At 32.5% G+C, this 27,876-nt stretch overlaps 2 protein-coding genes across 11 annotated transcripts; one reads left to right on the forward strand and one right to left on the reverse strand.

The window, feature by feature from the left end:
- Window positions 1-3,280: 3,280 nt before the first annotated feature.
- Window positions 3,281-15,958, reverse strand: LOC110429352 (NOL1/NOP2/sun family protein). 6 transcript variants are annotated; one of them, XM_021445350.2, is made up of 14 exons: window positions 15,818-15,958; window positions 15,596-15,723; window positions 14,782-15,133; window positions 14,351-14,498; window positions 12,607-12,744; window positions 12,421-12,483; window positions 11,024-11,145; window positions 7,722-7,959; window positions 6,664-6,875; window positions 5,653-5,753; window positions 4,813-4,894; window positions 4,459-4,520; window positions 3,869-3,932; window positions 3,281-3,674 (listed from the first exon to the last, which is right to left on the reverse strand). In XM_021445350.2, exons 1-14 carry the CDS (start codon window positions 15,893-15,895, stop codon window positions 3,630-3,632), a joined length of 1,833 nt encoding a protein of 610 aa, XP_021301025.1. In that variant the 5' UTR covers window positions 15,896-15,958; the 3' UTR covers window positions 3,281-3,629. The 6 variants fall into 6 exon arrangements, 5 of the variants coding, with proteins under 5 accessions (XP_021301025.1, XP_021301027.1, XP_021301026.1 ...); XM_021445352.2 differs by lacking the exon at window positions 3,869-3,932 and having other exon boundaries at window positions 11,024-11,106; XM_021445351.2 differs by lacking the exon at window positions 3,869-3,932 and having other exon boundaries at window positions 11,024-11,118.
- A 535-nt stretch (window positions 15,959-16,493) lies between these two features.
- Window positions 16,494-23,144, forward strand: LOC110429354 (persulfide dioxygenase ETHE1 homolog, mitochondrial-like). 5 transcript variants are annotated; one of them, XM_021445356.2, is made up of 10 exons: window positions 16,494-16,800; window positions 16,919-17,047; window positions 17,152-17,259; window positions 18,691-18,825; window positions 19,009-19,050; window positions 19,143-19,202; window positions 19,283-19,336; window positions 20,379-20,403; window positions 20,492-20,608; window positions 22,694-23,144. In XM_021445356.2, exons 1-9 carry the CDS (start codon window positions 16,513-16,515, stop codon window positions 20,596-20,598), a joined length of 948 nt encoding a protein of 315 aa, XP_021301031.1. In that variant the 5' UTR covers window positions 16,494-16,512; the 3' UTR covers window positions 20,599-20,608; window positions 22,694-23,144. The 5 variants fall into 5 exon arrangements, with proteins under 5 accessions (XP_021301031.1, XP_021301032.1, XP_021301033.1 ...); XM_021445357.2 differs by having other exon boundaries at window positions 22,699-23,144; XM_021445358.2 differs by having other exon boundaries at window positions 22,723-23,144.
- Window positions 23,145-27,876: the final 4,732 nt, after the last annotated feature.

Below are 27,876 nucleotides of genomic sequence, written 5' to 3' on the forward strand. Positions count from 1 at the left end.
AATATTATTATTGTTATAATGATCATTTAATCTCTTTTCATAAAAATTTATGAATTCGTCATTGCTTAGATTAAGCTAATTATGTATTAATTAAATTGACTATGTCTCACACACCAATTTGTTTTGGGATTTGTAGTTGACATGACATGAATCACATTATTTTTGTTGCAAAAGGTTATAGAGTTAGGTTTATTTATCTTTCCATATCATCCACCTTAACCGAATTGTTAGATTGCATTTAATTTGCACCTAAGTCAGCACATCAATTTATTCCGAACTTGCATATTTGTACGGGTACTAGTAAACTATTGGGCCAAGGTTATTTATATCTATTTTTTTCCTTCCATAAATTTCATTATCTCCTTTTCAATATATAAATTTTAATTCAGTTAAGATATTGAATTGTCTCAAACAATTTAAGATATAGTTCGTTAAGAAAATCTTATGTAGAAACTCTTATATTATATACATGCTGTAGCTAAAAGTTTTGATGGAATGTCTCCTTTAACCTACTTGTTCAAGTTTTGGTTTTCAATTTAATTTCAACCTCTGTGATTGCCTCTTAGTTTTGATTTTCAAGCACAAAAGACTTGGGGTATATGTAGACATGTTAAAATCAAGTGCTTGTAAGCTTATAATTGTAATATGAAAATCAATTAATATACCAGTGAATCGGTCATCCATACCCTTGAATTTTGAATATAAGGTATAAGAATAATGGATTTTCTTCACCCTCTTTTATATGGCAACGACTAGGGTAAATCCGCCCTTCTTGTTACCTTAAAATTCACCTTTTTTATATATATAGTTATGATACCCCTTTTGAGGGTGCCATACTCTTTTGTTTCATTAAAAAAGAAAATACCGTGACTGTAGCCTAAACATTTAATCCAAACCTTGAGTTAAAAATCAGGATAAATATATAGAAAAGAAAGTGTCAGGATCTCAATTTCTGTGGGTTCACATGGGAAAGGCCAAAAAGTGGGGTACCAGAAGCTTCACTTTATTGCTTTTGTAGGCAATAGATGTGGTCCATTCTTTGTTTTATCAATCGTGAACCAACAAAGGATGCCGTCTCACACTGGCTAAGTAGCTAAGTATCTAATCCATTTCCAAAAACCAAAAACGATAAAGTGGGGCATCTGTTCATATCATTCAATCGCAACCGTCCAAGTACACAATGAACATGAAAATTTCGTACGTAAAACCCCTTGAATATCACATTCCAACGGCTCGGATTGACTCTTGATCCAGACAAATATCTGTCCCTAGTCCTCCTTTTTCGAATTTTTATAAAATAAATCCTTACCTGAACTTCCATGGCCCCTACACGTGTTTTGTACTATTTTAGGCAATTTTAGGTGTATGTAATTGTCAATTATGATGTTGATAATTTTCAAGTTATATAATCAACTAAAATTGGAGAAAAAAAATTAGAATTTGCTACCTCAAAAGCCTATCTATCAGCCTTTCCTCACCCCATTATTTAAGTCCCAACGCTTCTGCATGCCCATCCACCTCACCAACACTTCTTTTCTTCTTTAGCGAAATCTATTTCTTCTCATCATCAAAATGGGCTCAGCTTCATCTGAAATATTGGAAGTTACTGACATGGAAGAAGTAGAAGTTACAGAAACTGATGCAGCACTTCTCAGGGAACTACTAGAGGATGAGTCAGAGGGCGGGGTGTTGGAAAACGATAGGGTAAAGCAGGTAGTTCATGCCCTAGAAATGGAGTTGAATGGTAATTCAGATGACGATAAATTACAGCATGATAGTTTGGAACGAACTGATGAAGAAGTCAAAGGGGAGTACTGTTGGGCTGAGATGATGGCACCTAATTCGCCGTCCGTCGATGAAACAATGGCATGGTACGTAGATGAAATGATTGGGAGGGGCGAGTTAGATTGTAACATTGATTTCTCACAGTTGTACAGCAGAGCTTTCTTCGAGGAGGAGACAGCTTATGGTTGTTTATGGCAGGACTAGCACAAAATCTGAAATGCCTTTTCTATATGTATACTATAAACCAATTAACAGTTTTAGGAATGCTCAAAGTCGTCAAGTTTCCAAGTGTTTTTCATTAATGGACATGGGTAGTTCTTTGGTACATTTGGATAAATAAATTCAAAAGGAAAAAGGAGAATTTTTAAGTTTCAGCTTAATTTCCTTCTCTAAACAAGATATTAAACTGTTACCTTTTGGACATCAAATGGATACAAGATTCTTGGGCATTGAATTCTGATTAGTCAATATCACCATTTTATTGTGGTCAATATCATTATTTTTTTTCTATTTTATGATTTAATATTAAATTTTGTAACAATATTTCAATCATATTGAAACCTACTCTTGTAATTTTATTTTGGTTGATTTATATTTTTTAAAAAAAGGTTAATGTTTAAAATATATTTTTTAAAAGATTTATATTTGATATATTAATATTGTATCACGAATCTCACATTAAATAGAGTGGATCTTGAGTATATAAACATAAGTCTTCTATTATCTATTAAACATGTTTTTTAGGTTGGGAACATAAGCTCATGATTTATAGGTTTATTTAAATTTTATTTTCAAAGTTTAAGTCCGTATAAAACTGGACTTAAGTTTTAGCTCGTGATATTTGACATCAGAGCAAACAAAGATCTTCATTAAAAAATAATAGTATTTATTTTTAAATTTTTTAAAATTTAAAATTTATTTTTTAATAAAGTGATATGATTTTATATCTTGATAGTATATAAAAATTATACACTATTAATACATCAAATATAAACTTTTTTTAAAAACACTTTATATATGTCATTTGAAAAAATTTTAAGAAAAGCAAAAATTATGATGTGACATTACGAAAACTGCCACATAGGAAAACAACAATATAATTATTTGAGTTTTATGCATTCAAAAGGTCAAAATTTCTTGTTACTTTTATCATTTGCCTTGTACTTTTGGAAGCTAAATAGTTAAAAAGATATAAGGATAAAAAAAGCAAAAATAATATTTTTCAAAGATTATGAATAAAATATGTAATTTGTTAATACAATTAAATAAGTAATTATATTACTATGTATTTATGTAAGAGGGATGTGTGTTTGTGGGTCATTAATCTAAAGCTGATAATAACTTAAAATTAAAGCCTCAAATTGCACATTAATTTAATTGCAAACAATGGAGAAATTTGCTTTATATGAGAGACGTCCAAGGACCGGACAAGTTGCTAATCAAGCTAAGAGTTGAAACATGATGCCACATTGTCAATAAACCTCTTTCCTTGTGCTAGAGACAAAACAGCAAATTCCCTGGATTTTTATAGTTTTCTTCATGAAAAATAAGTTCATCCCATCATTTCTACACAGCAAACAAAACTGATACAATAATTTGAACCACATATCTAATTTGGTAAACAGAGTGCTCTGACCATGCTTGTCTTCATCTCTTGACAGCAAATTGCTCTCAGCACAGAAAAATACTACAACACCAACAAAAGAAAAGCCACAGAACACTACAATTCGTTCAATGGTCTTCACACCTAAGCTCCAAGTTGCAAACTTGCAAGTCAGGTTTCTTTGGGGCCCACAACAAACTTGGCTACGAAGAACCCTATTGTATCAAGTGGAGATGAGGGATCAAACCTCTGAACCAACTCCTCCTCTCCAGGTCTTAGCCACTCTCTGTTAATGTCAGTACAACCAAGTAATTGTTGATTAGAAAAAAGGACAATCAACAAAAAAACAAAATGGATGATACAACAAAAGATTCCTCATTATGCTGTGAAACAATCAGGAAATAGAATATCAAGTATACCCTCCTAAATCGTATTCTAGATTCAGTAACAATAAAAGGGTTGGTAGATGAATTTCTATACCCAATCACAACCAGATGCCACATTCCCGACCATCTTTGATACATTCCTGATCTTCATGTCTACCCTACAATATTCATGCTTAATCCAAAATTAGACCATAAGATACATGAGCTTCCTATTTCTCTCTTATGCAGGAAATCAAAGGAAAATCACAAGGATAGATTTAGAAACTCAAGCACTAAGCAGGAAACAGACCATTCAAGAGAGCATCAGCAAAGACAATGAAGACAGACACCCGTGCATTTAGCTCATTAGTTGGTGCATGATCTCTCTCTCAAAAAGAGTAAGATCCGAATCCCCCTTTCCCAAAATATATATATATATAACAAAAAGAACAATGAAGACAGACAAAATGCTCCAAATCTAAAATCAAATTCAGCAACAGCATCTTCCATAAACTAAATTAAATAACTGTTTATCAGAAGAAACTTTAACAAGAAATTCACACACTTCAGCAGAAGCAGTCCAATCAATGATCCAATGTTTCCACATGGCAGCCACTTATAATGGACTTTACAGAGGGACAAACATATCAGTTCAATTGTTGAAGAGGGGTACAAAATGGCAAGCAATTGGGTTGAAAGACTTACTCAATATATCCATCTGAGAATTGGCAACTACCAACAACACCAGGTCCTCCAATTCTTGGATGCTGGAAAGTATAACAAAAAAGCTAAATTAAAACCTTTAATCAAACAGATTATTACCAATTTCATTAGCAACTGGCACTCCCACATAAAAAATAATAATAAAACCATGATTTATACCAAATTTTTTATAATATGATTGTTGTAAAGCAATTGTAAATCTTTTAAACACAATTCAAATGTAACTGAAGCATCTCTGGAGTTTTCCCAGCTAATGATAAATCAATGAAAAAGTAAAACATAAAATTAATGTGCATGTGTTTGTACATTTGTAAGGTTAAACTTATAGCATCTAACCTGTGGTGCTAAAGAGAGGAACTTATACGTATCCAACGCATATCTGACCAATGCTTCATTCTCACCAGGATTAATTGTACATCTAAAAATATGTGAAAGAATCAAGGTAGGAAAACATGAAAAGATTAGCTTAACCATTTTCATTACTTACACAATAAACAAAAAATAAGCAAAATATAATAGCACTTAGACTTGACAATTCTAATTATATCATTTAGATCCTAGATCACAGTGATCAAAAGGCATAAAGCACATAAATGCACTAGGATTTCAGAAGGCAGTCATTATCATAATTAACTAAAGTCAACATTAAACCCTATTACTAAATTTCTTTCGCCTGCATCTGCAACAAAAATTTTTAAATGGTTATTACTAAACCTTCTTAAGTCTCGTAAAAACACATGTATCACTCTTTTCTCTTTCAGATTGAATGGTTCAATTTTTTAAAGAAATGAAGAAATAAAATTCAAAGTGACTTACCTAAGGCATGCATTCCACATTTGCATGCATATACAAAAAAGAAGAGCACATTAGCACAAAAGGTACAAATCTCAATAAAAGCAGCTAAACTTAGCAGTTATGTACTCAACTTGACTAACCATATCCTAGATAATATTCAGGAACCGGTAAAAGCAGATTACCTCAAAAATTTAAACTTACTACTAATATTGTCAGCATTCTGCAAAATGCTCCAATGCATGTACACACACACACACACACACAAAACCCAATCAGAAATGTATTATGTGCCACCCCAGGCATGAGTACCAACTATGAGAAGAATACAGATTAATAATCTATACAAATAAATATAAAATTGAGAAAAGAAAGCAAACTAACGTTGAGTACACAAGGACTCCACCAGGGCGTACTAACTGAACGGCCTGATCAAACATTCTCCTTTGATATTTCCCGTGATTTCTTAATGTCTCTATTGTTTCCTGTATACAAACACACACATACACACACACAAAATGATTTAGGAAAAAGTTTTTCATTTCTTTCCATAAAATAAAAATAAATTAAACAAACTATTTTAATTAAACAGACTTAAGTAGAAAACTTAAAACATGCAAAATCATTGAACTTGCTCTTTAACTTTCTCTCATGGCTTACAATTCATTGCATCATCTGCTACCATCATCTCCCTCTTTAACTTGCATATCTCACCTTGAGGTTTGCTTGTATATTTATTTATCCTAACTCACCCCCAAAATATAAATTAATGAAAATACAAACAGGGGCAACATGAAGCAACAACAAATCAGAAGCCAAAAATCTTTGTATAAGGATTAAACAAGTGCCATAGACTTAATTTATCAAACTGAAGAAACTAATGTTTACTCGTTATTTCTGGAGGAAAATAATTTTGGAGTAAAGTTCATCTGTATGAATATCTTGGATTAAAACTAGGCAATATGAATATAATAGCAATCTGCTTTAAAGGTTAAAAGATAAATTGAAAGAAGCAAAATATTTAAATGACATGCCCCATAACTTGAAAACAGAAGAAATGGAAGAAAGTTCCTAAGGCTTAGAACAAATTAACTGGCAACATGCCAATTCTAACATAGTTCACATTAATCAATCCCCTAAAAAGGAAACAACTTTAACCATATATAACTTGTATGTTTCATGTTGTGTGTGTGTGTTTTGCAACAGCTGCCTTGTCAATGGTCCAGGCCACCTAAAACAAGGATAAATCATTTCTTCAGTTCAGAAAGGACATAGATTTTCATCACTCTCTACAGATTCTATGCATATAAATAGACAAAATTTACAAGCAGCAATATAACCAGGAACAAGAACAAGGTGTGTAATTTGTGACCAGCATTAACAAAATTGTCCAACCTCTCCAGCAAAAAGTCTAGGTCTCAAACCAAGAGCTGAACAAGGAGCATCTAGAAGAACCCGATCAAAGCTATGAGGAAGGAAGCCTTTTGAATTCTCAACTCTACCACCCAGGCTTTGATTTCTCCCAGGACCATTCCTCATTCTTCGCATGTTCTTCCTGATGTCAGCTTTGCTAACGTAAGTTCTCTCATTCGCTTTTTCATTGCTAACTAAAATATTGAGAATGAGAGACAAATATGTAACTCTAGGCATTTTACTCATGCAAAACAAAAATGTTTGAGGAAGCATTAAATAATGAGGAAGTCAGATTCAGAACATAAAATTATATAAAGAGAAACTCTAGTTCATGATTTACTACCAAGATAGAAGCCTTGCATGTTTGATTTCATTATCTTTTTGAACAATTTCATATAATCCTAAATGTAAGAATACAATGCATGTTAAAGCAAATATTGCAATCACATTCCGCATTGATGCAAAAAATTCTTGAGTTGAAAATTTACTATTTGTTTACTATAGAAAACTTGAAATTATAATAATACCAGAGTCATCCAAACTTGGGCAACTAATGACTCTTGATAATAAAGGATCTATTGCCACAAACTTCATTTCTAGATCTCAAACATTAAATTTATTGCACTCAAAATATCGGCAAAGTAGTGCAGAGATTGACATGGTGAACTGAAAAATATTAGATCAAAATTATTAAGAATCAAATGGAAAAGAAAGCAACAATCAGATAACATAATCAAATAAGTGGTTTGGTTTTTGACCTGAATCACAGGCAAAGAAGAGAATCTCCTCATGCACAAACCCCAAGACTTGTACTGCCTTTTATATAATAAGAGGATAAATAAAAAGTGTTAACATGGATAGGAAATACTAGATGAATTGACTTAAATTGAGTTGGCAGTCCTTAACTGAAACTGATTATCTCAAGAATACTCTATTCTTCAAAAATTATATTTAGAAACTACATATCATTTCCCCCACCCACCCCCACCAAAAAAATGCAAACAAACATGTTCTCATGTGCATTGACAGAATTTACCTACCATTCTCCTTGCAATTTGTATCAGCATTCAATCCTACAGTGGTAGTAGATGAACCCCCACTCTCAAGAGGCCTCAAGTCAGAACTTTGAATAACTACATCATTGTTATCCTTGTTACAGCACAAAGTGGTCATATCACTTGACCCATTACTTTTACGAACAGCTTTGAGAGCATCTAGTTTGTAAGTTGTAATACAAGTCAAACCCATCTCAGCAGCCAATTTCTGAATATCCATAACCTATTAAAAAAGAAATGGGAGTTCTTAAAATAAAGAAACCATAAATTCCAGAATCAAATATAATTGACATCATCCTTCCAGTATATTAAAGTTGAAAATTTTTCACAGCAATCAACAAATAAGAAATAGAGAAGCTGTGCATTTTGTATGTAGTGGAATTTATACTTCCTAAGCCAAATATTCTCATATGAGAATTGTCAATTATTAGGAATATGGAAACTCAGTATATCATATGCTTAAGTGAAATTGAAAAAATGATCATCCAAAGGACCCTCATTATATGTGTTTATAATTTTCCCTGGAGGGGATTGAAAGTCAAATGGCAGGTGAGTTGACTGGCTCGCTCTTGTAAGACAACCACCAGAATGAAGGCCAGTGTTTGTTTGACAGGATGTCACGGTCCTAGCGTGGAATCACATGAATCTCACATCAAAGAGATATGCTCCCAGCGGGTAAAGCCATAAATCCCACATCAAAAAGAAGCTCCTTGAGGGAAGCCAAGGGAGGATGTCATGGTCCTAGAAGGAAGCCATGAATCCCGCATCAACTGTGTACTAGAATGATACTGGACATTTAAGGGTTCACACCACTTTGAACCTGTGAGGCACCTTTTGTGGAACAACCATTAGGCCAATGGGCCAAAACAAACAATACCTTACAAGGGTTAGTGTGAACTGTGACGGTATCAAAACAGACTCTAGGGTTACTAACAATGTGCCACTAAAGACAGTGGGCCTTGTTGAAGTGGAGGAGGATGTCACAGTTCAAGCGTGGAACCACGTGAATCCCATGTCGAAGAGATATGCTCCCAACAAGTGAAGACATATAACATCGAAGAGAAGTTCCAAGGGAGAATGTCATGATTTAAGAGGAGAGCCATGAATCCCACATCGGCTGTATGCTAAAATGATATTGGGCATTTAAAGGTTCATACCACCTTCAACTTGTGAGACGCCTTTTGTGGGACAAAACTGTGAGACCAGCGAGCCAAAGCAGATTATACATCACAGGAGTTGATGCGGATCATGACACAGGACCTCCTCCAATGGTTAATTCAATAAGTGTAGAGAGAAGTGAAAGCTTATCTCTAGAAAGAAAGAAGTTTTATGCAGAATCTGTGCTTAGTGAAAAGAGAAGAAGGGTACCTTGTTTATAGCTAAGGATTGGGGCCCCCATGGTGTACAAAGGACACAAATAAGGATCAAGGTACCTGTCTTATGTTAGAAAGTACTGGTTCAAGTACATAAATGTTGGTTTGATGTGACAGTGTGGAAAATAATTCCCCTTCAATTATATGTCTTGTGCTTGGCCCCAAGGTCCATTCTATGGCTGGTTCGAAGGTTTATGGGTCAAGTACTATGGCAGTAGAATATAATAGCCATATAGTGTGGGGTCAAGCCCAATATTTAGCCCCTCAATTCACATGGCCTTGACAAACCTCTGAACTGGCCACAGTAAGTAGAGCTGTATACATCTTGATTTCTAAACAAAAATTTCAATTAACTTGCGATATTCTGGTTTTTCAAATTCCAAACTGAATACTCTAAAAACCTAAACTGACTTAGATTCAATTCCTTGTTTTGAAATTTAAATTTATTTAGTAAAATCTAGAATTAAAATAATATTTTTATTTTACCAAAAATAAAGAGAAATTTAAAAATTAATAAAAAATGCAATTCAAGTCGATTGTTATTATTTTTGTTTTTCACCTTATGAATTGAAAACCAAACCAAATCGAATAGTTATGTTTAGAATTTGATCCGAATATAATAAAAACCTAATTCCAACCAAATTGAACACTACGGTTCAAATCAATTTTTTGTTTTCTCAATTGTTTGCACATCCCTAATAGTACAGACCTTGTGGGCTGAGCACAACACCTGTTAACAAAAGGGAATTATCTAACACATTTTTCACATCAAACCAGCCTTTATATACTTAAACAAGTACTTTCTGACATAAGATGGGTCTCTTAAGCCTACTTTGAGTCCCTATCAACCATGGAGGCGCCATCCTCGACTATCAATAAGGTACCCTTCTTCTCTCTTTAACAAGCATACGTTTTGCACAAAACTCTTTTTTTTCTAAGAAAGATAAGCTCTCACTTCTCTCTACAATTACTGACATAACCTTGTGAGGAGGCCTCGCTAGACAAACGCAGACCATCCATTAGTGTCTGTCATGTCTTCTAGGAGCTAATTGGTTAATTCACCTTATATGACTTTCAAGCCCCTCAATAAAAAGCATAAACAATTAAGGATAGCAACGAGGCAACCTCAGGTTATGATTTTGATACCCACCCAAGATTTTAGAAAAGTATGTCATCTGCACCTAACCTGAACCTAAACAAAGTTCATTTTTATAATTTTATCTTAGTATAATTTCATGAAAAAATTCATTTTTTAATACAAAATATCATCTTAATTACATTTTATTATTGAATTAATGTCTCCAATTAGTGTCAAATAATAAATTATTAAAATAATACATATATTTCTGAATATAATATTAAATAAAAATATAAAATACATTATTTTTATATGCTAAGCTACAAATCAAATGTAAAACCCAACCCAACCCCTGATTTTCAACCAACAAATCCCACCCCTATCGGCCTGAATGGGACAAAAACCATCAGATGCAGGGTTTTTTGCACCCCTATAAACAATAGGCATTTTGAAAATTAAGAGCTGCGACACCAAGCAAAAAAATTAAGCCATTCCTCAAAAAACAATGGCTTTTTTACTTGATGATTAATTCTTAGCTTTAAGTCTCAGAAAGACAAGCACAAGGTAACATGCTTAGGTGATATAAGTCATGCAATGATGTTAATAGCATAGGTACTCAAGCTATTATGTAGAAGGTGTATTAACTATTGTTTTACACTAATGAAACCCAACAGAAGCATAAAGTTTCTGCAACAACTTCCTTTTGCAAAAAACCAGACTCAGTCACGTGTTTACAACATCAACAGCAAATTAATGAAGCAAACCTGGAAAATACACAAGTCACATGTAAAAAAGTCGATGATAACCTACTATTTCATTTAGCTTTAAATGTGTACCTTGTTATGAGATCTATCTGCAGCAATGACCTCCCCTTCATCCTTCATAAGGACAGCAATTGCAGTTGTCTTCCCTCCTGGAGCTGCACACATGTCTAGTATTCGCTCACCTTTCTGAGGATCTAAAACAATAAAAAAAAGCACATACACAAGGACCACGTAATGCATAGATTTCACAATTTAAAGCATATATGCACAGAAAACTAAAAGCAAAAGAATATGAGAGACAAGAAAAGATAAACACTTGAATCTTTTTCTGGACAGAAAAGAGAGAAAAGAAAAAGACAGATCTTCCATTTTCCAAGTGATAAATCTAACACCTTTAACAACCACATTTTAGCCGAAAAAAAAAAGGGCAACTAACACTTAATATGAAGCAAGAATAGCCATGGTAACAGCTGTCAACAATCACCATTGAAGAGTCAAAAAGAGTAATGAGGTGTGACTCCCTTCAATATCTACACTTTTGTCTTTCAAATATTTTGTCATAATAGCTGGTCAGACAAGCACCGAAAAATGCTATCCTCGCATAACAACCTATCAATCTACCCATAATATTTAGGTTACTTCAAGAACTCCTCGTTGCAAAATCTAGGACCCAATAAGTAAGCCATCTTTAGAGTATATGTTATCAATAGTCCTTTCTTGTCCATCCAAGTAGCATAAACTTTTGCTTTTCCAATCAGAAAAATTCCACTGTCTTCATGATCTATGATATGAGTGAACCAGTAGCATTTTGGGAAGACTTGAAACCTTCAGTAGTCTTAGTTTATGGACAAATAAATCAGGAAAAAAATTTATGATACTAGATATAAAAAATAAATAAAATAAAAATGCTCAAATCCAATAAAGACAATTCAAATTCCAAGACACTTGAAACAATGTTTATTAACAAAAGTTGTTCCTGCAGCGGCCAGTTCAAACAAAATAAGTTCAGCTGGTAACGAGTCAATTTCCACATTAATACTTCCATTCCAAGCATAGGACTATGGCTCCCTCACCCAATATAGCCCACCAGAATTGGTACCCACTAATTTGTTAAAGCCATGGTTCCAAGGCCAAGGTCAGAAACTCAAACCTCTACAATAGCTCGGCATGCTCACTAACAGCAAACACAAGAATCCCCCTCCCTCCCCCACAACTCATAGCTTTCAATTCCACTTCATTATCACTATAAGATCCATTATAATGTTCATCAATGATTAATTTCCAAGTCCAGATCATGTACAAAGTGCTCCATAATAATTCTCTATTGAAGAGATGTTACACCTTAAAAGAATTGAGAACTTAAAAGAGGAAACTACCATGTACTTACATAGCAGAGCATAGCTTAAAGACAAAGAATCTTAAATGAAAAATTGTAAATAAGCAAAATAAAAATGGTATAGGATAGATACCAAGAGCATGAGCAGCGACAATGCTTGGCAGGTTTTGAAGAAATATTTCCCCCTCAAGCACATCTGTAAAAACAAAAGAAAAGTACTTAGAGCAATTCAAACTTTCAGAAAACAGCAGCATCCAGAACTTAAACCATAAATCCATTGCATAATTTCTACATGTTCAAGATAAGGCATGACTTATACCATGAAAGGAAGGCAACTTAAATACTCGATTATTCATATCAACAGCAATTCCCTGAGAAGCACGAAAGATCCCAGCTCTTGACAACATTGTTGTTCCTTGACCAATGTATAATCCATTTCGTTCAAAGTAATAAGGATCTACAATGTAAAATAATCTATTAAATCCAAGAATTTTTAGCAATGTTGCAGCAGCAGAAGATATGAGCGTCAAACACAAAAAATGAATACAAGAACTGTAATACAAGGTGACAGTCATGTTTAAACAGAGTAATTGGTTTTTAGATTCAATATAACTATCAAAATAAAGGGAATAAGTTTTGTTTCTGAACGCATAAAACTACTACTCCTATTCAGAAAACAAATGTGTGCTTTATTACAATTAGGGAAAGTGAAAATGTCATTCTTCTTAAAGTATAGACATGGAATACTAGTTACAAGCAACTCATAAACCTATACAATAATAAAGCCACTGATTAAATTTGGTGTCACAAGTCAATCGAAACCAACTTAGTTGGTGAAATTAAAGGCTAAAATAAAGTAACAATAACAACCTGGTACCATAATTATTCCTTGCAACCAGTTTTAAAGTCTAAATCTCTTTGGTTTCCCTACAACACGTGAAATTTGCAGCATTAACATGTTGACCTTCTTTTAAGTTACATCAAAAACAGAGTAGTTTGAACTGAATATATAACAAAGTTCATTTGAAATTTATATACATTCCAATCTAATCTATGTTACATGGACTTGACCATGAGTATCCTATATGGGTATTTGTCCATGTATGAGACTCGTCTTTTGTTAAAATGTTCGAAATCGCTGATTCAGCTAAACAGTGTTCAAAAATAAGATATGGATATGGGATCCTTCTATAAATTTGTATTAAATATAGTAATGCTACTTGTATAATTTAGAAAATTTGAAAAATCAATTTGACTCATACAACCTTGTGTTTATAGGGACCTAATATGAGAAAAGTAAAAGCAAATTGGGCCTATCTTGCACCAAAATCAATGTTAAGCTGATATTCTTTTGTTCTTTCATTTTTTAAATGGGCTTATGATGACATAATAACAATGATATATGGGCTTGAATTGTGTCTTTTTTCTTTTTAACAAAAACCTAAAAACCAATTAAAAGGCAAAAGCCACAAAAGCCAACCATGTGCACTCATCTGTCATATGTCTATCTAGAATCTTCTTCTTGTCTCTTAATCTTCCTTCTCTTCTTTATAACAATTTCATTTCATTATTATTGATCTTTTCTTCCTCCTTTTCTTGATCCTCTTTCTCTTACTCTCTCCCTCTTCCCAGAATAATTCCTCTTATACTTCCTCTCATGCTATCCGTCACTATGCCTTCTCGTTATCCTTTTCTTGGTCAATTTGTGGATTAAGTTCTTTTATTTTCTGCTTATGTGAATGCACTGAGTTTGAATAACCACTTTCATATCAGATGCTTATTCTGCACATAAATCCGTATCATTTCAAGTCAACACAGCTATGGTGCCCAAGAATGCCGAATCCATGTAACACAAATACTAATAGATTCTTAATTAATCTTTCTAGTAAGAAAGGCTATAAATTTTCATGACAAAACTTAAATCAGAAAATAAGTTGCTAATCATATTTTGTAAATCCTAAATCTATGTACCCCCGAATCCATAAAGACCAAATGATCAAAATGGTAAAGCATTAATATTAAAGAATGATGACTTACAAATGAGCAACACATATACTACTTACCTGTCTGCAGTCCCTGCAGAACAGTCCCACGTGTTATACCAAGTCCCCATCCACCATCAGGAGCAGGCTGCTCCACAGCAACCGAAACTGCAACTGCATCCCCTTCCTCAACATGAGCACTGCAGGCCATTACACCAGGAACATATACCTAAAGATAAACCAACATCAGAAAACAGAGGATGAATTTCAAGTCAACAATGAGCACTAACAACACAATCTTTTATAAAGGCCTCTCGAATCGTTAAGAAAAATTGTTCATAACTTATACAGGGAAAAGATAAACCTCAAATTTAACTAATATATAAAGAAGCAATTGCAGGATCTTTATACATAATACAAAGAAACCCATCATTTCAAAATTTAAGTGACATGCTAAATCAATAAAAAATGAACTGCTATTAAATTATGCATATAGAAGAAACATGCTGTACCTGAGCACCTCGAAGAACTGCTTCAGCACATTTCCTACTAACAAGTACCTCCTTCGGAGGTTTATCAGGCGCATAACCATAGTCAACTGCATGTGGTCCAGAACCCTTAACAAATACGACATATTCTAAACCTGGTATCTGACACTTAGAGATGGACCAATTTTGTAAGCACAATTGCTTCTCAGCCATATCCAAATCAATACTATTATTTGCTTTAATTTCTTCGATACTTATGTCTTCAACATCATTTTCAGACCCCGACTTTCTCATGATTTCCTGAAGTTTCTCAATGACAGCATCACTTGTCGTCTTGAGAGTGTTCACTCGAATACAAGAATAGCAAGATGGATGCCTAATCAAAAACGAATAGTGGCATAATAAGAATGAATGAAAATACCGTGATAAACACAGACTCTGCTTTTGTCGCGTTTACCACTTAGTTTTTGCTATATGATTTTGCCATTCAAAAACAGTTAAAAAAGCAGATTACTAAGATTCCGTTTGGTTGATGCTTTTGCTATTTGGTTTTTGCTTTTTCTGAAAAAATGAATAGAAAGCAAAGTAACAAGAATAAGAAGTGAATAGTAAACACAAAGGCAATAGGCCAATGCAAATAGCAAAATTATCAATCAAACGGGACCAAAACTATAAACCATAGATAAAAAAGGTTAAAGTATGCATTATGTTATTTTTAATTTGCTTTTTTCTTTCAAAAGCCCAAAAGAAAGAAGGACTACTAGCTTAAGCTAAAATGGAAGAAGCCAAAGTACAAAGTAAGCTGCTTAGAGCTGCTGTCGATGCGAAAGAATCATACGTTAAAGCTTTGGAGATTTGAGCAAAATGAAGAGACCCATAGGCTTTGATGAAGTAATCTTCCACCTGAGGATTCCAACGCAATATGGGGTTGTAACAGTAACGCTCTGATGATGCATCCATCTTTATCTACAAATTAAAACAGAAAAAAAATGGAAAAAAAATCAGATTTCGCGTGTAAAAATGCATTGATTTAAGACGATAAAAGGGCAAGAGAGAGTGCCTGGCGGGGAGTACGGTTCTGGAGAGTGAGGAAGGTTTTGCGGAAGGCTTCAAGTAAATCCCTCCCTTTCTTCTTCATTCAAAAGGGGCCGATCCAAATCAATGCTTTGCGTCGCATATGACGATCTTAACGTCATATAGGCCGCCTTTGTTCCGAGAAATGTTGGAATGAAAGGCACCATACGCCACCACAAAAGAATACGAACTCGGAGTCCAGGTGTAGTTGAGCTGGGCTTCTTTATCTACTTGCCTATGTCTGCCAACCCAGCAGAGCAAGAGCTCGATTCATCCGACTCTCTTGTCCACATGGATATGCTGGTTTCGTAACGGAGAGGCCCATATTCTTTGATGGAGTACTAATTGGGTCATCTTAAGTACTTTAGCACGTCCAGGCTCCCGCTTCAGCACCGCTCCAAAAAGGAAAGGTCTTGGGTTTCCACCATCCTTAAGTCTTTTTGTTTCATTTTCTTGATGGGAAATATCCTGGATTACTCCAATTTAGTGTTATGATGGTCATCGGCCACTAGTGCAGTAGCTTATTAATTTCATACGGATCCTAATTCGATGAACTACTAATAAAGCGGGAGTACCCAATGATCGTAGGACTAGGTGTGTATATGCCTCATTGACAGCATTTATAAAATAGACGTTCGCCGTTGTGACAGAGGTAAGAGGAACAGAGAGAGCTCCAGAAGCATGCTACGAATCAATACGCTTAGATCATGGCTCGTCAAGTTATCGCCTTTAAATCGGTGGAATTTGTCTCCGCAAACCCTCACTAAAACCACACTCTCCTTCCCAAAGCCTGGAATCAAATTCCAAAACCATGTATTCAGCAGTGCATCCAAGACTTGCTCTTACACCACGTTGTGCGATTCATCCATGATAAGGAGGGGGCTTTTGTTTCGTCAGCTATTGGAGAAGGAGTCCTCTACCTACACTTACTTGCTTGCCGATGTATCTCACCCTCGCAAGCCTGCTGTCGTTAGTTACTTCTTCTTTCTCATTTTTTTTTTTTTTAAAAAACTCAAAACAAAAACGCTACTGTAAGTTAGTGTTATGCCATGAATACCCAAAATAAAACATCCCAAAATTTTGGCAGTTGATCGACCCTGTTGACAAGACAGTGGAGAGGGACCTACACCTTGTTAAAGAGCTGGGATTGAAACTAATTTATGCCATGAACACGCATGTTCATGCTGACCATGTAACAGGAACGGGACTCCTTAAGGTTTGGAACATTTTTTCAACATAACTTGGTGATTTTATGCTATATTATTTAGATGTGAATTTTCTGATTTCTTGTTTTACGTGCGTGAATCAATGTTGTATTAGACTAAGGTACCTGCTATGAAATCTATCATTTCAAAAGCAAGCAATTCAAAAGCTGATATTTTGGTTGAAGCTGGTGATAAAATCTACTTTGGTTCTCTGTTTCTGGAGGTATGCTGCTATTAGATATTAATTAAATGTGTTGTTATAATCACTGGCAGATTGGAACAGGAATGTTATTAGTGAATTTCTCATTGTAAACTATTTAATATAAATGCTTTTGCTATTCTTAATAAATATATAGATATATCTTATTTCTTTTGGTAAGAAGGATAAAAAGGGATAACAATGGAAAAAGATAATTCTTTTGATTTGGGGAAAATGGTTTAAACCTAACTTTTTAGCGGCGGATAGCACATTTATTATTGAGTCAAATACTCAGGTGTTCTTTAAGATAAATTCTACTTTGTAGGCAAGGTACTTGTGAAATTCAATATTAAATTGACCTTTTCTTTGGGAAGATCCTTCCCTGACTCTTCAACCTTTTCTTTTTATGTTGAAACTACAATTGAGGTATATATGTTGTGAGCTATTGGTAATTTTTTTTGTTAAAGTTAAATAGTACTAGTAATTTAGGTTTATGAAATGAATAGGATTGGGAAGAATGACAATGGTAGTGACTTTTTACAACACAAAAAGATAATATACAGCAGATGAGATTCTAACTATTCCAGATTTTTTTAACTAAGGAGAAAAAAAATCCATTTTTGCCCCTCCAAAAATTTATAACATGTCCCCACCCCCCCTCCTTCACAAATCTCACCTTTTGTACTTTGAGTTCTAAATCTAATCACTAATTCAATTTTCTTTCACTTTCTTCTTATATATGTATTACTTTTATATCACAGTACTGCAATTACTCTAAAATTTTATACAACAAAAGTCAAAAACTAGTTAAACTTGATTTTTAAGACCTTAAATTGTGAATTTATCTTGTCAATTAATAAATTAATAATTGACTATATATTTCTAAGAAAACACATTAATTCAGGAAATTTTAGTTGCTTTACAACTTGCATGCAAAATCAATTCTAGATGTAACTTTCGTTTTCTTTTTACTTCTTTTATCTCTTATCGCCCTGTTGGTGTTTTAAAAATTTTGCAAATTATGTTATATTTTTAAACAAAATTATTAGTTAGACTTTAATTGTTATTTAATCTTTATATGCTATATGAATTATAATGTTTTAAAAAAATTAGATGTTTTTTTTACTTATCAAAAGAAATTTACACTTTTTTTATGCAATTTCCTTACTTTTTTTAATTTGAATTGACATTTTCTTTTGTATATTTTTATGAAGAAGGTTTATTTTTTACTCATCTTTTAATTCTGTCAAATATATATTTTTATTTCGTCCCGTCCAAAGTTGAAATCCTAGCTTCACCCATGGCATACAGGAACCACAAAGGCCATGCACCACTTGCTGCAGTGGGTTTCATTTCCTAATCTTCTAGTAGGACAGGAAATGAGCAATGTGTAAACCAAGTTCATCATGTATTGACTTCAAACTGTTCATATGTATTTGTCACTTTTTTTGGCAGGTCCGGGCTACTCCTGGCCATACATTGGGTTGTGTTACTTATGTTACAGGAGATGGGCCTGATCAACCACAACCAAGGATGGCATTCACTGGGGATGCCTTATTGATACGTGGATGTGGGAGAACTGATTTCCAGGTCTAGCATCCTAGCATTTTCCAATTTTATTGTCATTATTGTTGTTATTTCTTTGTCAAGTTTTGTTTCATAATAAAAGAACCATGAAAAGCTTTTTAAGAAAATAATTGCAGCGTGCTGTTTACAAGATTAGTTCACCATTTTACCAAGGATTTTTTCTTGATCTCATTAATGTACTTGCAGGGTGGAAGTTCACGTCAACTATACGAGTCAGTGCATTCACAGGCAAGGATGTCAAATTAAAGAACTAAGAATTATGCTTTTGACGAATAATAAACAGCTTGGATGCTGATGCTTATTCTTTTTCCTTTCTCCAGATTTTTACATTGCCAGAGGATACATTAGTCTATCCTGCTCATGATTACAAGGGATTCACTGTATGAGCCATTGTTAGTTCTTTTTTTAAGTCTATGTTCTTTATTGGAACAGCACTAATGTCAGATTTTGTTTTATCCAGGTTAGTACTGTGGGAGAGGAGAAGCTCTATAATCCAAGACTCGCAAGGGATGAGGTGATTCTTTTGGCCACACATGCCATAATCCTTTCTGCTTTTGGTTATAAATTTAAATTTTCTCCTGAGATTTTGATTTCACCAGTAAATGTATGCGATTGACATGTCATTAGACAAGTGTGTGTCGACTGTCAAAATGAAGCAAATAAGCATGTATCCATTGAACTCAACCAAATAGAAACAAATATTCGCAATTTCTTGGGACAAATTCCATAAAGACATATTTGAAAAGGAAAAAATAAAAGGACATGAAGTAGTTTTTTCTTTTGGGAAAAAGAGGGAGTGGGGGAAAGGCACGAAGAATAACATATATGCTGCTTGTTGTGATAGCAATGGCCATGCAACTCGAGTAATTTCAGCACTTTGCTTTGACCCTCTTGAGCAAATAGGAGGCTTTGCCTTTTTGTTAAATCATTCCAGTTCATCAGAGTACCTCGTAGATTTAATTACCTTATTGCAACGACCTTCCTTACTATGTTTTTACTCTTTTACAGCTCAACATTAGTTTTTTTTTCCCTTTCCCTGAACTGTCTAACATTTCTCAATGCCATTGTAAAAGTATCCTTCTGATAAAAATCAATGAAGTAACTCTTTTTTACTTTGATGAAATTGAGGCATTTTATCAGTACAATATAAAAAAGGGACATTCTTTATAGGGACTTCTATGTAAGGAATTATAGGTATCATATATATGATTTGTTTAAGGAAGAATTATAATCTTTGGGTGTGTGTGCTTGCATGCTTAAGTTTTGAGGATCATCTTGTCTGGTACTTAAATCTCCAATGGCACTGGACGGTTAAACTGTCTCTACAGGACAAAGCTCCTTGTTAGTCGTAGTTTAATTCAGCTCATTTACATTATTGGAATGGCTGATTCTTGTGTTGGTAGATGTTTGGGATCTGAATTTTCTTCTTCCTTTTTCTTTTTTAATTAGCGATTATATCGTTGATGCGTATCTTTTCCATTTACACTTTACACATAATTTTGTCATTATTTCATGCCCTTTATCTCTAACAGTTTCAATTTCTAACTATTTTGTAGGAAACATTTGAGAAAATCATGGAAAGTAAGCAAACCTTTCTTTTACTTTTTTGTTGGCCACTTTTTTCTTTGTACAGCTATTGTTGCATCATGTAACTGTATATGTTTTACAGATTTGAATCTTCCATATCCAAAAATGCTTGATGTAGCTGTTCCTGCAAACATGGCTTGTGGTTTACAAGATACTGCAGAGCCAGTTCAGGCTGCATCATCGAACTAGATATAATCAGGTATGGTTGTACAGCACCACCAGACGAAAGGATGGCTATTTGCTATGAATTTTGACTATCATGATCTATGAATAAAATGTATGGATATATTTAAATGTTCTACTTGTATTAGATCATGTACTAAAGAAATATTTTTAACATGAAATGTACTTTTATAGAGGCAAAATTATAATTAAGGAAGCTATTTTCTACTTCTATAAAGAGCTCTGCTTCTGTTGAATTAAAACACCCCTATTAAATTATATCAAGGCGCCTCTGTCAAAGGTGTAGAGTCACCTTGGTTGATTTGTGCTTACCTTAGTGCCTGAGCGCACTCCTTGAAAACACTGCTTTCGATAGACCCAGAGATTAGTTCTGTTAAAATCAATTTATCTAATTGCTTATTTCTTTATGCTATACATTTTGAAACACAAAATATGTGGCATTTGTATGAGCACAAGACGTCTCACTGCTGCTGCAAATTTTATTTATATGGATTTCTGTACACATGCTCTGTTATCTGAACTCTGAATGAGCTTGAAGTGTATCTCAATTGCTTGAGTTTTGCTTAGATTAACTCTTTATAGCTTTAAGTGTGCTTTATCTGCTTCACTGATTCTGGGTATTTTAGTATTTAGCCGCAGTGATAGCGGTAGACTACCAGTGGCATGCTGGCTTTACTGTAACCCATGACTTATTGATATAGATGATTTTATATCTATTTCTAGTGCATAGGTTTCAGTTGGAATTTCCTAATAGCCATATTTCTTATTTGGAGATGAGGAATAGGACCTAGTTATTATTAATTGCCTAACAGAACATTAGATCTCTTAGGACAGCTGCCTCTTTACTGGTATGACCGTCCACAAAATAATTATATTGACTTAAAAGCCCTTCTTTGCCGGAATCTGTTAAGGAGACAAGGTGGGGTTGTACTTGGGTGATGGAATGAAGAATAGAGAGCTGAGAATGGAGGTATAGGCAATCTTAGCGTATGAACCAAATGGTGCACATGACGAAAAGTAAGGAGGGTGTGTTGGAGGCTTGGGGTGTGAGCAAGCCTAGCTAAGTTATTCTAATGCAAAGGTTGAGCTAGGCTTGACTACAAGTGAAGATCAAAGCTGAGCCCAAACTCTATCAAGCTTTTTTTTTTCACTTAAATTTGGCTCATTGAGTTTGTGATTTGAACTCAACTCGGTTTGATTTAATTATCATCAACTTGAGCAACAAGTTCAAACATGACTCAAGCTCAAGCAATGAGTTGGAGTTTGAAATGCAAATTAAAATTATAAATTATAAATTTATATAGGTAGAATAAATTGGTAAATATGTGAATAATGTGATATTTTATTTGTATATATGTTATTAGTAAAATTCAAAAGCTCAATTATGCTTAGGCATTAAGGCCAATTAAGTTAAAATAACGTTTGATACGAGGGAAGTAAGAGTACATTTTTACAATATATTCAATTAAATTACATTATAGTGTTTGTTTTGTAACAAACCCTTGCAACGTAAGATGGCAATGCAATCATATATGTAATGTGATTATAGTCTAAAATTAATGCAATCATATTACATTACACTCTTCAATGTTTTTAAAGATATTTTTACGTTTTAATTTTATTATTTTATTAAAAATATTTTGTAATGTTATAACTAAAATAAAATATATAATATAAGAATTAGAAATTAAAATAAAATAAAATATGAAAAATTAAAAATTTATATAATATAGGTAAAAGAAATTAAAATATAATATATAATATAAGAAATTATATTAAAAAATAAAAATAAAATATATAAGATTATAATAAAAAATAAAAATAAAATATATGATATTAAAAATATATTTAAGAGATGATATTATATAAAAATTAATAATAATAAATTTTAAGTATATTAAATTTATATTTTAATAAATAAAGATAATTGTGAAAATTAACATTACATTATCAAGAAAATACTTATAAACTAAATGTTGTAATGTTATGTTTTTTATATTTTAATCATTGCTTTATTTGTCTATTAAATATTGTAATATTATTTTTCTTGCAATCACATTAATCACGTTACTTACAATTACATTGTTCTGAATAATTCAAGATTAGGTGTACTTGCTTATACGTTTACAGAACTTACTGGTAGCAGCGGGAGCTCCCAGTAAGGAAGGTAGTAGAGAGAAGTTTATTGAAGGAAGAAAGGAGGCCGAACAGAAAGCTGGGATCGAGACAAGAATCTGTATACAAACTGAAGCATGTAAACATGATAGTGGAGGGTTGTCTTGTCTTTTCCCATATTGTACATGAAAGCCGGTTTCTCCTCGTTAAGATTAATAGAATTAGAGGTGTCCATGGACCAGACTGGATTTTTGAGTAACAATTACTACAAAAGTCTTTGCCCAAACTAGGCTCCACCCGTAGAAAACTAGAAGTAGAAGCCGATTCATGGCATGGAATTCAAAACCCAGGGCTGGTTGAAAGGCTGGCATTTATGTATCTAATTTCTCTAAATGATATAAAAATACATAAAATGTATGATAAATATATTTTCTTAGTATTACTTCCTTTGCACGAAAGTTGAAACTAAGATGGAAGACCGAACTACTATACTGGAATTTTACGTATCGATATACCGTCCATTTCTGGTTGAGCTACTTCTGTCTCTCTCATGTGTTTACTTACTATTACTACCGTAGAAATTGTTATATGTTATATTGACTGCAATTAATATTTTCAGTCTAAATTTGGTTTAAGCACGCTTTTGTTTGTCAAGAATGTCTGTGCAGGGGTCGTATGTTCTTCCTTGCATCAGAAAATTGTTTTTCAAGTTACGCTCATCTTAAAAAACATGTTGCTTGACTTTGAATGTATAGAATTTATAATCCGAGTCAGGCTGTTTATTCTCCTATGAATTCTTCACTTTGATGGCATGTGTTGATCAGTCAATACGCCAGCATTGCTTTCACCCTTCGCCCTTCGTACCCAATTTTTCATGGTCATTTTTATATGAACACACTGTGTTGGGCGTCCTCGTCCTCCTCAATCGTCAGTTTTCTACTTTGAACTGTGACGACGGATGAAGAAAAACCCATATTTCTTTCGTGTGGTATTGAACTTTGAAGAGGAAACATGGTTGAAAACGATGTACAGAATAATCATGTCATCTTAGAATTCAGAAAGTCAATGCGTGGATTCTATGTTGACATTGTAAACAGACCAAAAAATGAGGGGAAAACCAAGAAGGTTGCCTCATACCCAAACACAAGAGGACAACTTCTGTAATGGCAAAACTCCGCCTTTCAAAATCTTTTGGTTTTTCCCTAGAAACAAACAAACAAGCACTCCTCGTTGCCTTCCAAATTGTTAAATCCTACTTCTTGAGGTTGAGGCAAACCTAACGTGATTGCGTGTTGGGAATGCCAAAGCAAAACCTCTCTAACACTTTTCGACTCCTTTTTATAAAACAACTCTTTATTTTTTTTATAATTAAATAAATTAATAAATTTTAAATAATACTATATTTATTTATCGTTAAATTAAATATTCCAACGTGTAACTTTTCTTAATTGATTTAGAATGTGCACATTCTATTACAATGAATATCCAACAAATTTAAAGATTAAATATTTGTTGGTTAGGATAGGAAATTATGCACTTTTTAATTTTAAGATTTAATTTCAAAATTATGAATTAATAATTTTAATAATTTTTTGAATAGAAATTTTAATATTTTATTAACGTGCGAATTTATGAAATATTAATATTTCATTTCTTAAATAAGTTATAGTTAATCAAATTAATCAATAAATATGATATATATATATATATATATCTTTGATAAACTAACTCTCAACCTTTTTAAATTAAATGAAAAACCTTTGATAGAAAAATGAAAATAATTTATCAAATAAAAATGAATTTGTTACCAAAACAAAAAGTACATTCGTAACCAAAAATAAAAAATGAAAAATATGTAATACCCTTTGAGTCGATTACAAAAAGATTTTTCAAAGAAATAAACTTGTTATGTAAATATTATTTTTTTTTTTTTAGAAGGAACTAGTATTTTTTTTTTCACACGTTACAAGGATAAAAATATTCAGAATTGATTTTACGAAACACTCCATCTTGGTGTAAAATGTTGTTATTACTCTTTTAAACGAAAAATAAATCATCCCTAGGTACAAATACCTAATCACTTTTGATGATTTAAGATCAGTACCATGTAAGATCATTAAATTTCTACCAAAGTACAATTATTTAATAATTAAGTGAAGATGACAATAAATTGTGAGGGGATCATCCATATTGACCACCATTTGAACTGATAACTCCTCCACGTTTTGTAAGTCTATAGTTTTTTACGATTACCTATTTTAATTCTAGAATATGATTATCTATCTCATATTAAATTAATTATCTACTATTAATCTCGGCTTATGGCAATAAAATTCAACAATTTGAATGCATAATAGTTGCATTTAACAGGGCATTTAGATCAACAACAGTTGTGAATAATTTTGTTTCATTAGAAGGGCAAAAAAGGAGCTATACATAAGACAGAAATGTTTTGGGGCTTCATGATCATTTCTTTGGATGCTTAATTTAACAAAATAAGCATTATATAATTTGATATTTGGATTTTAATCAAGACATATGAAATATCATAAATTAAAATTAATTTGACAATAAAAAGTTGAAAGAGAAAACAATGGATAAGAATCGTAGAGATGTACATGGACCCAAGCTAATCCTGTCAAGCCTTTTTTTTTTCAAAACGTCAAATCTACATTCTACTCAACTTGCTCTTTTTAACTATTTATTTTATTATTTAAAATAATAATGTATTTTCTATATGAAATTAATAAAACTATAATATTTTGCTAATTAAATAAGTTAAAGGAGCCCTGCCTATATCCAAAGTCGACTCATGATGGAAGCCGGACCCACGAAACTAAAAGGATAGCCCCGTATGTGAACACCTCTAGGACAAAAACTGAGCACGATAGCCCACAAGGCGAGAACATTCATATAGCAGTTCCTCGGTTGAAAGCATTGTCATGTGCTTATCGGGGGAATGGTCATTGGTGACGGGCCGTCACTCCAACAATCGCCCTCCAAACTCGAGGCCATAGGAAGCCACGTGACCTTTCTTTTCCAACTCAAAACCAGCCACCCAATGTTTAGGTGAACATGAAAGTTGGCTTTCGGCTTTATCTCAAAGGTTGTTTTAGATAAAAATATTCTTCATCTTTTTTTAAAAAAAAATTTATTTAAAATGATGTAGTATTTAAATAAAATTTTAAATTATTTATAAAAATTTAAATATTTTTTATTTTTATTATATTTAATTAAATATTTATATTATTATTTTAAATCAAATAAATATTTATGATTGATTAATTATGATTAATCAAATCACTTGAAGTTAAAATAATGTTAATGTGAAAGATAAAAACTATCATATGATTTTATTATCATGTCAAATTAACATATCACATTATCATTAGTTATGATATGTCAGTATATTATATCATCATCAATTATGATATGTTAATACGTGAAATCAGCTACACGCAATATAACATAATAAATAGTATTTTTATTATATTAATTATTAATTATAATACTTAATTGATTTAAAATAAAAATATAATAACTTTTTTATTTAAAATAAAAATATAAAAATTTAATTAAATAAAGTAAAAGTATAAAAATTTATTTAAAATTTTTAAAATAATTTAAAATTTTTTTAGATATTATCCTATTTAAAACTGTGCAACAAAGGAATAGAAGAGGTATGATATATAAAAAAATACCTCACCAAAATCTGGTCTTGTTATTTTTGTCTCTAAAAATCATAATTATATTTGAATATCTTTATTTAGTCAAATAATCAATAAACATACAGTAACTTTATTTATAATTAGGAAAACATTTTTATATTATCAAAGTAGCACATATGCATATATATAAATGAATAGATAGATGGATAAATAATCACTTTTAAATAATAATTGTATAAATATAATTAAAATAGAAGTAAAAAAATTAAAACTCTTTCTTATTGTTGCTTATTTTTCTTTTATTATTTATTATTTATTTTTTGATTTTTCAAAACATACTTTGACATCAAAGAAAAGTGTAAAAATAAAAATTAAAATTAATTAGAATAGGTAAATAATTAGAACGTACATCAATTTATAATGTAGGTAATTAATAACAGTAGAATCACAATATTATCAGCTCAATAAATATTAAATTATTTTTTCAAATGTACTTTTGAATTTTTTAGCAAAAAATGATAAAAAAAAAAAAAGCACCACCAATGCCAACTATTCTCCACTTTATTGCCACGTGGAAACTGGGCTATCATGGTTTGAAGAGTCAAATCCCACATGTAATGAATTTTCATTTTATTATCACGTCACACGTGAAGTCGGGCAACTTGTGGGAACAAGTCGAAGATTGGTGACGTGGCTTCTTAGGTGATGGCGGCAGCGACTGCCCCCTCACATTCCCCCGTGCTTATTTTAATCATATTATAGTCTTTGCCTGCAGTCACCACCAAACCAACCAATGCCGAAAGCCATTTTGGCAATTTGGAAAACCGTTTTCATCAAAATTTATGGCAAGTGGCATTTACGCCCCTAGATTTTTGTGTTCATATTTTTATCTTCCTAAGGTTTTGGCTTTGGGTCTTTCAACATTCCACAAAGAAATTAATGTGAGACATTCATCCACCATTTTTTTTGTCAAATTGGTGAGAATTGAGAAATTAGAGTCCATGAACAAATTGACCTTTCTGATCTCTCAGCATTTAACTTCTAAATTTAAGTTTATACAATTAAATCCTTCTTCGTCCCACTCACACTATTAATTATCGAAGTTGACATGAAATGATATTTTTTTTATCATTATATTATTATTATTATTATTACCATAAATCAATTGGATCCATTTTAGTCTTAGAGCTTTAAATTTTCAGGTTTTATTCATGTTGACATTGCTTAATAATGTACTATTTTTTTTATTTATTTTTCCTTCGCCTTTGTTAGTGTCATCAATTTCAAACCCAACCAAACAAGCTTTGATCTTAAAGAGAACAAATCATGGTCGAATGAAACATCGATCCAGACAAACCTTGTCCGAACTTGGTCAAAATTGACTTTTGCTTACCCAAAAGATCATTTTTTTAACATTCTTTTAATTTACGCTCACTACCATTTTCTTTTAATATTTCAATCAAACTAAATTCGAGCATTTACTATGATAGTCAAGTGAATT

This window comes from Theobroma umbraticum, unplaced genomic scaffold (assembly GCF_002168275.2).
Source record: "Theobroma umbraticum cultivar Fairchild unplaced genomic scaffold, ASM216827v3 scaffold_44.0, whole genome shotgun sequence".
In the NCBI taxonomy this organism is placed as follows: domain Eukaryota; kingdom Viridiplantae; phylum Streptophyta; class Magnoliopsida; order Malvales; family Malvaceae; genus Theobroma; species Theobroma umbraticum.

What these genes read in the sequence shown, in the direction of transcription:
- LOC110429352 (XM_021445349.2), bottom strand. Translation starts at nt 15,895, where the DNA reads ATGAAGAAGAAAGGGAGGGATTTACTTGAAGCCTTCCGCAAAACCTTC. An exon ending in CAAATCTCCAAAGCTTTAAC is followed by an intron (nt 15,134 to 15,595) that starts GTATGATTCTTT and finishes GTTTTTGATTAG; the next exon opens with GCATCCATCTTGCTATTCTT. An exon ending in CAGTTCTTCGAGGTGCTCAG is followed by an intron (nt 14,499 to 14,781) that starts GTACAGCATGTT and finishes GTTTATCTTTAG; the next exon opens with GTATATGTTCCTGGTGTAAT.
- LOC110429354 (XM_021445356.2), top strand. Translation starts at nt 16,513, where the DNA reads ATGCTACGAATCAATACGCTTAGATCATGGCTCGTCAAGTTATCGCCT. An exon ending in CAAGACTCGCAAGGGATGAG is followed by an intron (nt 19,337 to 20,378) that starts GTGATTCTTTTG and finishes ACTATTTTGTAG; the next exon opens with GAAACATTTGAGAAAATCAT. An exon ending in ATTTGAGAAAATCATGGAAA is followed by an intron (nt 20,404 to 20,491) that starts GTAAGCAAACCT and finishes TATGTTTTACAG; the next exon opens with ATTTGAATCTTCCATATCCA.